This window comes from Papilio polytes, unplaced genomic scaffold (assembly GCF_000836215.1).
Source record: "Papilio polytes unplaced genomic scaffold, Ppol_1.0 DF820889.1, whole genome shotgun sequence".
Classification (NCBI taxonomy): Eukaryota; Metazoa; Arthropoda; class Insecta; order Lepidoptera; family Papilionidae; genus Papilio; species Papilio polytes.
The window spans coordinates 102990-118374 of NW_013528315.1; the positions used below are offsets into that span (position 1 = coordinate 102990).

General features: G+C 33.0%; 1 protein-coding gene across 1 annotated transcript in view; it reads right to left on the minus strand.

Annotated features, from left to right (window-relative positions):
- Positions 1-1846: 1846 nt before the first annotated feature.
- The window catches only part of LOC106110100 (tyrosine-protein phosphatase non-receptor type 11-like), a 64857-nt gene continuing 51318 nt past the window's right edge, over positions 1847-15385 (minus strand). The window contains exons 3-12 of the mRNA XM_013291812.1: positions 11401-11568; positions 10918-11071; positions 10660-10806; positions 10240-10371; positions 9922-10049; positions 8442-8603; positions 7861-7971; positions 7363-7453; positions 6249-6397; positions 1847-2248 (exon numbers count right to left, since the gene is read on the minus strand). Of these exons, the coding sequence (XP_013147266.1) occupies positions 2240-2248; positions 6249-6397; positions 7363-7453; positions 7861-7971; positions 8442-8603; positions 9922-10049; positions 10240-10371; positions 10660-10806; positions 10918-11071; positions 11401-11568 (1251 nt within the window). The 3' untranslated portion in view covers positions 1847-2239. The remainder of the gene's footprint in view (positions 2249-6248; positions 6398-7362; positions 7454-7860; positions 7972-8441; positions 8604-9921; positions 10050-10239; positions 10372-10659; positions 10807-10917; positions 11072-11400; positions 11569-15385) is intronic.

The following is a 15385-nucleotide window of genomic DNA, read 5'->3' on the forward strand; positions in this document are numbered from 1 at the left end:
ATTGAATTTTTTCAAGAGATTTAAAGGTTAAGAATGATTTTCTTAAGATAATTAAAAAAATCCCTTCACTTGTTCTGTTAAGACCTTTAAAAAGATTATAATACTTGTAATATTGACTTCAAACGTGATAGAATGTGATGGATGAAGGAGAGTTCTTTATTAAAATAGAAGATGGCAAGGAGCGGGGACGACGAAGTGATCATCCACGCCCATGGACATCTACAATACCAGAGGAACTGCAGATGCTATCCCAGATTGAGAAGGTGCCATGCACGCTTCCTGAAGGACCCTAATTCGTAATCACTAATAAAACTAACTAGCTGTTGCCCGCGACTTCGTCCGCGTGGTATTAGAAAACATACGAACTATATAAATAACAAAAAGCTACATATCCCTCGGGAACCGGACATTTCTCGGGGATGAACCTTATCCCATGTGTCCAGACTTTGCTTTATATCTATGCCAAATTTCAATAAGATATGTTGAACCGTTGCAGAATGATCGAGTAAATATTAAAAAACTAAATTAGTGAATCCCACGGGAACCATAACTATTCCCGTCATAAAAAAATCCTATGTGTTCTTCCAGACTATGCTCTAAACCTGTGTCAAATTTCATGGAGATCCGTTCAGCCGTTTAGGCTACAAACGCTAACAAACATCCATCCATCCATCCATCCATCCATCCATCTAAACTTTCGCATTTATAATATAAAACTAACTAATTAAATATTGATAGCTGAGTTTAATACAATTTCTTTATCTTGATGATTTTACATTTTTTCTAAAACTATTTTACGTTTCTACTACAATTATCAATGTATGTTTTTATTTATGTTCCTTAAAATAGTTTTTATGTCATCTTCAACAGTCACTTCTTCAATTCTTGCAATTTTAGTTTTGAGGATGTAAATTAAAACATGAAATAAAACCTATCTGCATCTGGTCATTTCTCAAGTGTCATCTATTGGAGTTGGATTATCACCCTGACTACTTGTGTTTTTGACATTATTTCGTCGACTCATTTTCTGCGATGACATTTTTTTTATAATAAAACGTGCCAATCACAGAGCTGAATACTGAGGTCATCGACGACGGCCATGGACATCCGCAGCACCAGAAGAACTACATGACTTAAGATTTTAGAAGCGTGAGGTTCGCTTTCTTCCCAGTTATGATAATTCTTTCTTACACTCATACTTTGTAGCGACACTTTCCGTTGATAGATTTATTTGCTGTTTGTTTGTAATCGCTACATATTTTTGTATAAGCAAATTTACATTTGTATTGAAAAATATGTAGGTAATATTAAATAATATAATGTTGTTTTTGGAAGAATTAAGTAATAACAAAGAAATATAACTAATACACGAGACATAAATAAATTAAACTAAAAAAAACACAAGCATTGAAAGCTAATCGTGTACTCCAAATAAACAATAGTCATCATAAAAAAGATAACAAACAAAGCATTTGCAAGTCTTAAGCGCATAGCGTTCAAAACAAACAACTCGCACCTGCAGGTCATTAGGTAATAATAAAAACACAGCCATTAGTAAACAATCGTCATTCAGGGATTTGCCCTAAAAAACAATGTAATTACAATAACAAAGCCATTAGCTGAACAAGCATCTACAGCATTTGAATATAAACTGTTGTCGAAAAAAATAAATTACCATTACCAAAAGAGATTGTCATCGAAATAAAAGATGAGCAAAGTATAGTTTTAAATCAATGAATTAAAAATACTATTCTGTAATAAAGTGAATGCCAATATTATTGCATATGTGGTGTTTAGTGTTATCTTTTGTAGAGCAAGCATAATATTTCTGATTAATGAAATACGGTTTCATTTCTGTAACTGGTATAATTTTAAAATTATAAGCAAACTTACAGCGATATGATTTGGTTAAACATTACAGTATCATCTCGGCCGAACCCAATAATCGATCTCCATAAATCCGGATATTATTATTACTTCGAATGGATTGACATATATAATATTAGCTTATTACCAGTACTATACTAACAACTATGGTATTTTATGTCTATGGTAATTAAAAAGAAAACCTTGGATAAAAAATGGTCCTACATCAATTTTTGGGTTCGACAGAAAGGGCGCTACAATTTAAATAAATTCTAATAAATATGTAATAACTTTACACTCTCGATATAATACTATTTTTTTAAATATTGTGCACTTTGGTCCAACATTTGGTGATCTTCGGTTACGCTCCGCTCTAGTAGATCTGAAATGAAAAATATGGCAAATAAGTACACAAATATGACAAACAGACTTCAATCACATTTAAGAAATAGTAGGACCACGATGATGATGAAGTTATTTTTTTCATTAGAAATCCGTCTAAAAGATTTAATAATTTAGAATGCCCTCTGGTGTCTAAAGGTGACAACTAACTGGCCAGAATATTGTTTAGCATTTTGGTATTATTTGGTCCAAAGGAAACATAAATATACAATGTGTCTTTCTCAATCGGTAAATATTTGTAAGAAAAGTATTTATAAACATATCTATTTATACATATATAAAACGAGCTTTCGCCCGCGACTTTGTCCGCGTGGAATTAAAAAAAACAATCCTTTACATCTATGCCAAATTTTATCGAGATCCGTACAGCCGTTTGGGCTGCAAACTCTAACATCCATCCATCCATCCATCCATCCACCTAAACTTTCGCATTTATAATATTAGTAAGATTAAAGTGTCTGTTTGTTATATCAAAAGAAAATTCCAGATTTCGGGAAGATGCTGTATTTGCGTTGCCGACAGCGAAAATCGCATTTAATAATTTTTGTCTGTCTGCCTATTCGCAAGCCCTGTTTGTTTCGGGTAATATTCGAAACGGCTGGACCGGTTTCGGCCGGACTTTTACTGAAGGGAAGCTGAGATAGACGGGCATATTGTAGGCTACTTTATACTTCATATTGCAGTATACTATAATACAATGTTTAAGAAATATCTTACTAATGTTATAAATGTGATAGTTTTGATGGATGGATGTTTGTTAATACATCTCCAGAACGAATTCACGAATCTCCATGAAATCTGGCACAGAGAAAGGCACACATAGGTTACGAAGCTTTTTTAATTCCGCGCAGTCGAAGTCGCGGGAATAAGCAAGAGGTACATATACTCGTACTTATGGACATATTTCATAACAGTGACCTCTCTGATAAAACTGGTGATTAATAAAAATGTGATTTTTTTTTAAATCTAATACACAATCTGTGGATAATATGAAATGGACTTTCTCACATCGTATGTTTTTGAAGATATTCTATTATAATAATTTACATAATATAGCCAGCCCTTTTATTTGAGAAAATCAAAGAGAACAAGATGTTTATACAGTTTGTGTTTAGGATGTGGCAACTTCCATCTGTAAAATATCTCAAAAACACTTTTTTTTTTCAAGAAAGACAAGCTACGAGATCTCATTATCTGCCCTAGTTATAGTGGGTGTCAGTTACTATTAATATATTTAGCTACTGTAATAATCGTTTTTCGTGTCTATTTTACATTTTTTTTTCATTTTGGACTGGGTGGGGATGCAGCTGACTAGCCCTCTAATGAAGCCCATCAATATGGCCTTCATGGGACCTCTTTGGTAGTACAGGAGTTGCACTCTACCAAACAGATCGAACTGGCCAGTGACACGACACCGCGCGCTTTCGACGAAAAATAAGTAAACAAAAAGATGTTGTTTTAGAAAGCGTAAAAGTGAGCACAATGGGAAATTGTTTTTTACTATTTTTATTGTTGTGGTTTATTTTAAGAAATTGTAAATATGTAATAGGTGTGTGTGTGTGTGTGTATGTGCGGCTGTAAACCAGTTATGATAAAAAATATGAATAAGAAAATGAAGTTTTTACCAATTCATAAATCCCTTATGTGAAAAGGTTGTGAGAGACTGTTTTTAACATAGTTATAATCTTTCGGCTGTACACAGTAGGTTAAAATAGTGACTTTTGTCCCTAGCGGTAAAAAAGGGACGTATAGACGACCCTAAGGGGATTACATTATGGAATTGTAGGCATCGTTCCTACGCCCGCATTTGACGATGCTCGCAGTCTTAGCCGAATGCTCGATAAAGTAGGTCACTGGGGTTGCCGAAAACTGGCCCTTTAAAATAAAATGAAAGTGCATTTAGAATTCCGCGCTATTACGATGATTAGAAAATTATTAAAAAGTTCGGTTGTCCAAGTGGAAAAGTGTCGTGATAAATTATTGAATTTAAAAGTGACGTGATGCAGTTTCAAATGCATGCGTCTGTGAATAAATGTGTGTTAATAAAAAAAACGAAAAGAAATAGTTGTTGTCGTTTTCAAATGTTATGCAGCAAATTACATAGTACTCCAGAATAATAGGGTAAGTCAAATAAACAATTATTAATTTTACTACATAATTTAAATGTAACTTGTGCAAAAATGTATCGTATGGATAGTGATGAATATGTAAATATTTTTATATGATGGTATTTAAAATGATAATGTTTTTAAGATAACTACGAAAATTTATGCGTGCATCCAATATCATAGTATGAATTTCAGTAATTGTTTTATATTTTTAACAGACGGTGAATATTTTGGTAATAAAAGTAAATATATATGTATAAGAGTATATAAGTGTTAAATATGAAGCCGCACCCCGCATTTGCGGCAAAAGCTTCGATCGCGCTTAAATGTTACAACTAGGGGCGGAATGAGGGACGAGTGGGGTGAAACCACAAAACTGGGGGAACGCACAAATGTGTCTTGAAAATCAATGAGAGATATACTAAACATTTTATATTAGACAGTTCGTGATGGAGTCAAAATAGTTTTATTTAAAACTATTTGGAATGCATGCGTTACTAGTAAAGCAAACTGCATTTACGGGATGTTATTTGAGACGTGGAATATTAGCTCTATGGGCTTCGATGATCTCTGTCGTATTCTACGAATAAAGCACTATGGTACAAAATTCATATAAAAATATTGGACAATTTGTTAACAATAATTTGTGGGACTCTGTAACCGAACAAGGATTTTGTTTCGGGGGATTTATATCTTAAACTAGGATTGTATTTCGGGAGTTAGTTACATGTTTTGTATGGTTCAGATACCCTCTAGTTTCATAATATCTGACTTGGCTAACTCTACTCGTACTGTCATTCTCTGGTATATCATCAAATCAATATGTTCATTTACGATTGCTCACCCCGTTTATGTTACGGGTGTAAATATTTCTACAAGAATAAGACTCCGCACTTCGCCAATAGATGTCACTGTTACAAAACACGATAATATTAACAAAATAAAATATTTAGTAGTAACATTGAACATTTTTTGAAATAATAGAGTAACTTTCTATAAATCTAATCTAACAAGAAACAATTAAATAATATAGTACTTTTGAAATAAATTGATACTTTAAAAGCCTATTAAAACTAGTAGTGGTTGGTCCGTAAATTTATAGCAAGATATTTATTAGGGAATGTACATAGCAGGTGTAGTCTATGGCAACTATTAGCCTTATTAAATAAGTAGGCTACATAATCAGTACATAACTGTACACTAAATTATTATAGTTTCGAGATTTTAAGAATTATGGAATCAGTAGCACCTTGTCAGGGAAAAGTCATATCAAATTGGACAGCCCTGTTCTTGATGATGAATTCGTTAATAGTCGGGTTTCACCGTGTTCAAAAAAAGGTTCTGTCCCAGCTATTTTAAAGTAAATGAGGAGTTTGGCAATATGGTTGTACTAGTGTTACAAAGTTCTAGCACAACAATATGTGTATATTTTGACGGAAATGTATGAAATCCGTCATTGTACACAACTCCTAGGCAATCTATAACTCCTAAAATCGCTTGGAATTATTGAGAACCCACAAATGCTATTTAACAATTTTATTTGTAGAAAACATTGTTTTAATACTATGTTCATTGCGATTTTGGAATTCCATACAATTTCTATGAAATGTGTAATTACCAGGACTTGTGTGTATTTTATAATCTTTGAAACATTTTACACATTGCCAAAACAGCTTCAAAATTCTATACTTTTCCTAGACATAGTAAATAAATCCTAGTTATCAAACATTTCCGGTAACATATACACTGATCAGGCGTAACAACGTCCTTGCCGCACTGCGGAAAAATGTGGAACTATTTTTTTTCCTCAGAGGTAATTAATATTCTTAATTATAATACGTAATTTCAAATGAATTGTGGTTTAATACAAACCTTTTTACGTGACTGTAGACTATTATTTTCGATGTAACTCTTGAGTGCTAGATATATGAATCTGTATTGAGATTTGTTCTGCACCAATCCTCTCCGCTGCGTTCGGACCAGTTTAACAGTGTTGTGGACGTCTATATCACAGTTGTGGCCTACGGAAATATGCAATATTTCTAATTAATATTAAGAAATGACTATACTGTATATATCTTCAATAATATACATGGATTAATTGTAGATACAAAATATTTATTACCAAAAAAATACAATGTACATACGGAATGAAAAAATAAAAGAAATACTAAAGACGAGTCTCAGCTGTTCTCCTAAATTGTAAACATTAAATAAAGTATTATTTAAACAATTTATGCGCTTAGAATTATTCACACAGCCAAATATATTGCAAAGTTACAATACATAGGAACTTGAAGTGTCAGGAAAAATTGCTCCTTTTGTACGTTTCTGCACTATAACCCTGAATTTACATTTGCGAGACATAGTGCTATCTCAGTTTTTTTTTTTGAAGTGGGATGGCAATAACGTTTTTGTTAATGTATTTCAGTAGATAAAATTCGTACGGTAGAAAGTTACGATTACATAAATAACGTTAGTATGCAACAGCAAATTACAAAATCAAGGGCGCCGCCAGCTGATGATAGGCTAGATCGAGAACGCCAGTAGTAAAAATTTTTTATAATCCAATATGAATGCTTATCGACATACGACCCGAATTTTCTGAAAGAGGAGTTTTTGATAAATAATATTTAATAAAATCCCCTCTCCCTTGTATATTAATGAAAAATAATAATAGTGAACGTCGCAATGCTCACGTTAAAATACAAATAGCACAGCTCATTCGCAACAAAGATAGAAATCGCTAAACACAAGTAGATGTGACACAAATGGTTAAATAATAATACTGTCATTGTTTTCAGTTATCTAACAAAAGTGCAATATTAGCGCAGGATTCCATTGCCGAAATACTTGTATAAAAATATATTGTCATTCCTGTCATTCGTTTTAAATAAATAATACAATGTGACTTTTTATTAGATATTTGTTTTTGTATTACGACAGTGTAAACCCACGGTGGGTGTTGAAAAGATGTAACGCTCACCGGATATTTTAATCTTGTCGATGAGCATGTCGAGAACAATAAATGTACCAGTCCTGCCGACCCCAGCTGAACAATGGACGCACAGCACATTCTGAAGGATTAACAAAAAATGTCGTCAAACACACTTTGGGTTTAACCTGCTGCCTCTTAGAAACTATACTTATTCTGTTATTTCCAAAAAATCAAATTAAAACCTAAACATAGTTTTAAATTTTAGCACCATCAGGAGAGCCTTATTAACAGGCGAGCCCTATCATAGATCTTTAATTTTCTTGGAGAATTCAGCCAAACAAGAATCAAAGGTAAAGTAAATAAAAATGTATAAATGATCAGGTTACAATTATATGATCATTTATTTGTTATATTGCTATTATTGTCATTAAATTTTATACTTTAAAGAATGGAATTAGTCTGGACACTTTATCAGTGGTATAAATCTATAATATTCTGTTGTATATTTAATTTCCAAATAGTGTATAATAAAATATAACCATTAACCTGTTCGGGAGCTCCTTCCTCTTCCATATTCTGACGCATCCTTCTGTTGATATCATCTATAAAAGCCAGTACTCCGTCTGGGTCTGCAGGTATACTGTGATCAGGCCACGCCTTTGAAAAAGAAAAGTTTTAAGGTGAAAATCATTTATCATATTTAAACATGAAACTGATATATGTGTTTACCATATATTGTGAAAGCCTGGTTACGTCATATCTTTCTTTGGTTGAAGAATTAATTCATATAGGTCCAAAAATAACCGAGTTTATAAGGAGTTTATAATGAGAAATGCCAAATACGAACTACTGCAGCTCATCGTAAAAGGCACATTCACAGAAAGCGAAGTGTAGGTGGAAGATGAACGTCCTGGCTCAAAAACCTACGCCAGTGGTTTGGAAAGAGTACCCGTTCACTTTTCAGAGCCGCGGTGTCAAGAACGCAAGTCGCCCTAATGATCGCCGAACTTCGAAAGAAGATGGCACTTTAAGAAGAAGATAAGAAACAAATAAAACATATAAAATACAATGCGTGATCAATCTATCAATTTAAGCATATCGGCAAGAACAAATTCAGATATACTTACAGTGAATTGGTATTGGTAAATAGTTCTGTAAGTATTCTTGTCGCTGATATCAAATTCACGCAAAAGATAATCTTCGTAATGTGTCTCGGATATTGACTTCACCAGCAGGTTACTGTACATCTCTTTCTGACCGGACTGCGGCCAGTAACGTTCACACTTTTTCTGAAAGCATATGTTAAAGACTTATTACCAATAAGTAAAACATAAAATAAAACTGGATTATTGATCAAATGTGAAATACAACGAAAGAAATTATAAACACTGAGAGTTGACTGAACTCTCATTGAAAGAAAAAATGTATTAAAGACACGAATGGTTTGATTAAAATTCCTCGAAGCTAAATTTAGCTTTCAGGATAAGCCATAAGCAATAATATTATTACGTACAATGCAGATATCATGGACGCTTGTGCGAATATACTTGAGTACTACAAAATTAAAACTCTTATGTCTAATAAGTCATAAAAAATAAAACAATAAATCTTGAAATCATAAAATGTGTCGTTTCAAGCGGATTCAGATTTATGCGGCTGCTGTCGACGGGTCGAAGATACGAGTATCCCTGTACGATGGTCTTGAAATATGTAGATATTTATAAACTGACTTTTGCTTGCGATTTTGTCCATGTCAAATTACAAATAGTAAAAAACATCGCCTATGTTACTTGGTGATAACGTAGCTTTTAAATGGAGCAAGATTTTTTTTAAATCGTCCTAGTTGTTTTTGAGTTATTTCAATACATACACAAATACAAATCTTTCCTCTTTATAATATTAGTATAGATTATAGAAATGGATAATCGTCTAATTTTAAGCTCATCATCATCATCTTTCTCCTTAGCCTACCCCCGTAGGGCCGGCGCAACATGTTTTTGTCCTCCACATAACTCTACCATACGTCATCTCAGTCATCACTGCCTTTTTGATCATGTCACCTTTTACACAATCCATCTATCTCTTTCTAGGTCTACCTCTACCAATGTACCCTTCGACACTCATAACTAACGTTCTCCTTGTTACATGTGATTCATCCCTCCTCATAACATGCCCATAACGTGCTAACCTTTTACTCCTTACTTTCGTATCTTATCCATTCGTGTTACCCCACATATTCATCTTAACATCCTCATTTCTGCCACATGTAGTCTTTTCATCCCTTCTTTTTACTGCCCAACATTTAGATCCATACATCATGACAGGTCTTACGACGGCCTTGTAAATTTTCCCCTTTAGTTTAACCGGAATTTGAGGGTCGCATATTAGTCTTGTGACCTGTCGCCATATCATCCATCCCGCTTTTATTCTATTTGTCACGTCACAGCCAATGTCGCCACCTTTGGATTAATGAGCCGAGGTATTGGAAGTCGGAGCAAACTGGGAGATAAGCGCCATCTAAGGCAATCGGGATAAAACTGGATAAGCCCCCGAAGTCGCAGAATATCTGTTCCGTCTAATCTGAAGCTTTAAATAAAAATATTTTACCTTTCCCCTTTCAGCTTCGTTTGTGATCATAGCAATTACCCTGACATCCTCTTGCCAGATCATACGCCAAAAGTCATTCACCGTGTTTGTAAGACAGCCTTGTGTTGCTATGTACGTTTTGTCTTTCACTGGAATTAATAAAAATTGTCAATTACTTGTTCGATTAGTAAATATCCGACTTTCAGATGAGCTATACGTGCGATCCATTTGATTTTGTTTAGGCTAATTTTGGACAATATAATATTCGGTTATCATTCTACACCTGAGTGTCATAGAATCAGTTCAATTGAATATTTGTTAATAATGTAGCCAAGTCACCTTTATTTCGACGCTTACTTCCTTTTATTTTGTCCAATTTCATGAACTTTTTGACCTCTCGAAGTGCGTCATCGGAGAGTGACTTTGAGACGAGAGGTACAGACTCCCGAGAATCTCTATGCAGGATCAGTGCTGGAATGAGTTTTTATTATCTATTACAGTTTAGTGTTAAGTTAAAAAACATATTGGTCACTTAGAATTCGTATTATATTTGGTATAATCACTTTTTTATGGAATTTTATGGCAGAACACTTACGCTTGTAATCCAGAAGGTTGGAAATATCTTTCTATCTAGCAATACTTCTATTTTAACTAAGACTAAATGAATCTGCTACGAGTACACCTTTTATTAGGATATGACAGAATCTTTACACAGATTTAATTGAATTTATGGACATTAAATATAGAATTTTAACTTACAATGTACGCTGTTAAGACTTTCTGTGGACGACTGTACAGAGCTAGAGATGTCACTGAGGCGAGAGGATCTGATGTAGTTTGCGTTGATGTAATCTGAACAGTTGGAATCATCACTGCCACGACGTAACACCACCCGTGTCTCGTCGTCTGGATGCGAAAAAGATATTTTTAGTTTTTTATTCATAGCAGATTCTGTTTGTGGAATAGCCAGACGTATTTGAAAAAGCATAAAACATGTAAAAAAATTGCCCAACTCACATGGTATTATATTCTTGTAGCGATTTTTGTGCATATTTTCCATCTTCACGCCTTCATTTGCAGTAAAAACAAACATATCTTCTATCAATTTCAAGGAATGAAATTCCCCATCGAAGCCACATTTATTATCTGGTTTTTGAATGTCATCCATTTCCTGAAATGTTATTAAATAATCTTTGAATTCATGTAACATTACAGTATTGCAATAATTTTTTTTTTCATCCCTTCCTTATAAGAATAATGAGAGATAAAGATGAAGACCGATTTTGGTACTTCGTCATCCCATTCATAAATTACTAAATATTTTACTGGTATCATCTTTCAGATCGTGACATTGCACTACTCGAGCCTTTTCAGATAAAAATTTCGACAATTCGAAAAAAAGAGTTACATCTGTTAAAACTTCTAACAGGTATGTAGATCTTTTCATTGGATGAATCAAGTTTGTAGCTCGCTTTATTATTGTAAACATAACTAACATACCATGACTTTCTCATCTATATCCTTGGCTCGGAGGCAGGTGCCGCTGACAGGTTGTAAGAGACGCAGCACGTCTCCGGAGGTCTCCGTCATAGGGTAGGATCTGAAGTGCTCGATTAGGCCAACCAGATCGTCGAACTGCTCACCACTACCAACGTCGTATTTATCTTGCTGTAACAAAAAATGATTAAATTTAAAGCAATTTACTTTATTCAATTCAAACGACAGAATGGCTGGGTTCAGTAATCAAGCTCGAATCATTTCCGCTTATCTACATATGTTGTTTCTTATATTCTGTTATATATTCTATATATAATATTCTATAAATTCAACGATTTATCTATTCGATTATCTTTGCAAAAACACCCGTTATGTACTCGAGACTTCGGGACTAAATAGGACTTTCAGGATACCAAATATCAAATTTGCCAAAGTAATTTCTGAAAAAAGGGCCTTCGTTTTAAATGCATTATTATAAAGCATTAAAGAAATTAATGATAATTCTTTATCTTCCTCCATATCCTACTCCCGTAGTGTCGGCGCAGTAGGTTTTTGGCCTCCACATAATTCTATCATAAGTCATCTCAGTCATCACTCCCTTTTTGCTCATGCCACCTTTCACGCAATCCATCCATCTTTTTCTAGTTGTACCTCTACCGGTGTACCCTTCCACAGTCATAACTAACGTTCTCCTTGTAACATGCGATCCATCCAAACAAATTAATAATTATTATTGTATACGGTATAAAGGCCATGACAGCTTTGTAATCACATAGTTTTCTGTGAAAATACAACATATAACCTTATGTGTAGCCTTATGACTAAGGCTATATTTGTATAAAAATACAACTCATAGAAATAGTGAACAGAAATGTTTTTATTATGCAATTATTGTTTCATCTAAAGAATAGTATGATTCAAATAATATACTTGTATTCAATATTTACAAAATAATTTATTTGATTTATACATATACCTACATGTTATTAGCTGTCAGAAATAGACTCTCAATTGTACTGCTCACGGCTGAACATCGAAACGACATTTAAATATGTAACAGCTTATAAGGCCATGCTATAAGTACACATTCTTCTAAAATGTTGACATCTGACGCTAACAAAGCCAATAGTTTAAGATTATTTTCAACATTCCGCCGTATCTAAAACTACACTGGTATTCTCTTAGGTAATAACCTCATTTGATATATTAGTTGGTTTCTCCTTTTATATGCATTAATAATAATATTGAGCTGAAATCGAGATAACGACTCCTAATTTTGTAGAACATTCAACCCATCTGTCACTGATTACTGTATAATGTAGTTTATCTGCAATGTAGGTTAATCGTTTATATATTTATCACAACTGCTTTTGACCGCACAAATAATCAACTTGTTGGCAATAAATTATTACGGTATTTGGACAAGTCTTGCTTGTATTTTTACCTCTAGCTTGTTGTATCATTTAGACGTTATGGCTGCAATCGTTATGGTAAAAAAAATATTTATTTTAAATAATTTAGATAACTATAAGGTATCTAAAGCCTATGTGGCCAATGCCGGATTCATAATGATGATAAAATAAATAAAATCATCACAAGCCAACAAAATCAAATAAACTATTGCTTTTTCAATTTTTAATGACAATCTAGTTTTCATAATTAATCAATTCATTATTAAAAATAAATAAAAGCATTGATTTTTACTCATTTAACAAAATGATCTTGAGAATTTAACATTAAATCTTATCTCATCTCTTTATAACCTTAAAATGAGAAATTTAATGGCGTAGACGACATTATATTCAACATTTATTAAAATATTTAAGCACAACAATTATGTTTAACAGTGCTAGAATAGGAAAACGTATTGGTCGGGGAAGGGGATAGATAGGAAAGGGGACATAACCTTTTTCGTAAATCCCTCCTTTTTTCCTTTAAAACATAACTGTTTAAGTTGTTGCAGATGTCTATAGATAGCAGTCTATTCGTAAATAAATTAATTAACATTCTCATGTATTGTTTTCTTTTTTTTTTAAATTGAGGTTGAATTTGCTTAAAACGTTATGGCGATGAAAAAGTTATAAATCATTTTAAGATAAAGTATTATGCTAAATAAAAGAATTAAATGATAAATAATATGACTAAAATGTACGAAGACGTGAAAATATTTTACTCATATGTCACTTATATACTGTTATAAAATGCATGTTATAAGACCAAACCTAACCTGGCGTAGTTCTGTTCTTCGAAGTTCAAGAAAATGTTAGGTTATATCTACAATTAAATGTTCCAGAGATGTTCGACTCGAGTTTTAAATTAATTTGAATTCATTATACATTGACCGCGGGAAAATTGACGTTGATACTAAAATTAACCAATAAAATAACAATATGAATATACCTAATTAAAATAATGGAATATGTAATTTAGTTTTTAAAATGATTGTTTTAGTTAATAACACTGTCACAATACACTGTCGATTACGAATGTTTAAAATTTTAATTAAATTATTCAGTCTTAATTAATCTATGACATTAATGCACTTATAGTTTAACCTACCTTATGATGCACATTTATCTTCAATCACAAAGAAACACTAAATGGAATCATATTTTATATTTCACAACAAAAATTTAGATAACGTTCAGACCCTATCGTGCTAGCACTATTACTAACCTGAAAGAGAAAAAAACTAGACGGTCTTCACTGCGCCGATGCAAATTGCATTTCCTACGTTCGCATCGTAGCTGGTACGTCGCGCTACTGTATCCTATATTGATATGATCTCCTGGTAATTCGTACGTGCCAATATGCACTGCTCCAACTTCGCACTACTTAATAAACAGTGTGATGTCAGGTCACTGACGAATGCATTTGTGACATCCGTCCCTCTCTAAACATGTAAGATCTAAACGGTTTGCGCATGCTCCTTAATCTTCTTATGTTTATGCGATCCTGGTATACTTAGGCCATCTAGGATGTCTAGAATCTAGCTCTAGCTCTTCTAGCCAACCTTCAATGTCGATCGACATACATAATACATAACCGTTTGGAATTTCTGATAGCAACCGGTTGTCAGACCAGTTGTATAATCGATGAAGACGACTGACGTAGTAATTCTTTAAAATATGGGCTTGTCTCTGAGTGAATAAATAGGTAAAAGTATTAAAAAATAATCTAAGTGGCAGTAACTATTATTTGCATTAAATAAAAATGATTAGAAAACGCTAATAAACGCGGCTAGTCTATTCAAGAAACTTCTATGAAAATGTATTATTTTAACGTAGTTTTTTTTCTAATTATTGTACAATTATGAACGGCGAATCCATGGCGTCCATTTCATAATTGGGGGTCCGCAAGCCAAATCGAAAACCATCTTAGGACTTAAATTGTCTGGTTTGGACTTTGAATAAAAGATTTACATTAGATCTGTGACAGCCAGTTCTATAAGATTATTCCTTTAGATGTCTAATTTTTTAAAAATGTAATAATTTAAGATAAGCGTAGAAAGTCGTGTTATTCATATTTTTATTGCAGAAAATAGCAAACGAGCTAAAGTGTAAATATAGAAATAGTTGTTGATTCCAGCTGATCTTATCTATCAAAATCTAATTCTAAACTAGTGTAATAAAGCGTAAATACAGCCTGCTTTATGTTGAATGTCAGCTATCACAGCATATACCAGAATTTTTTTTTTTAAATAAAACAATTACGACACGCTTTAGGCTACATATTTTAAAATTAGGTAAATATATTGAAAAAAAAAACCTATGCGGGAGAGGAACTAAAGTCTATTAGCAGCAAAGAAGCAAGGTTGCCATGGTTGCTTATGTTCCAAGTCAATGTCAAGGACATAGGTTGTTTCAGCATTTGAATTTTGATATTTGACAAAGTAGGGACTGCAATATGTATGAAGATTTGAGGCATATTTTATTGTAAATTCAATTTTTTTTCTCCGATATCAAAAATAAGAAGACAGAACCATTTT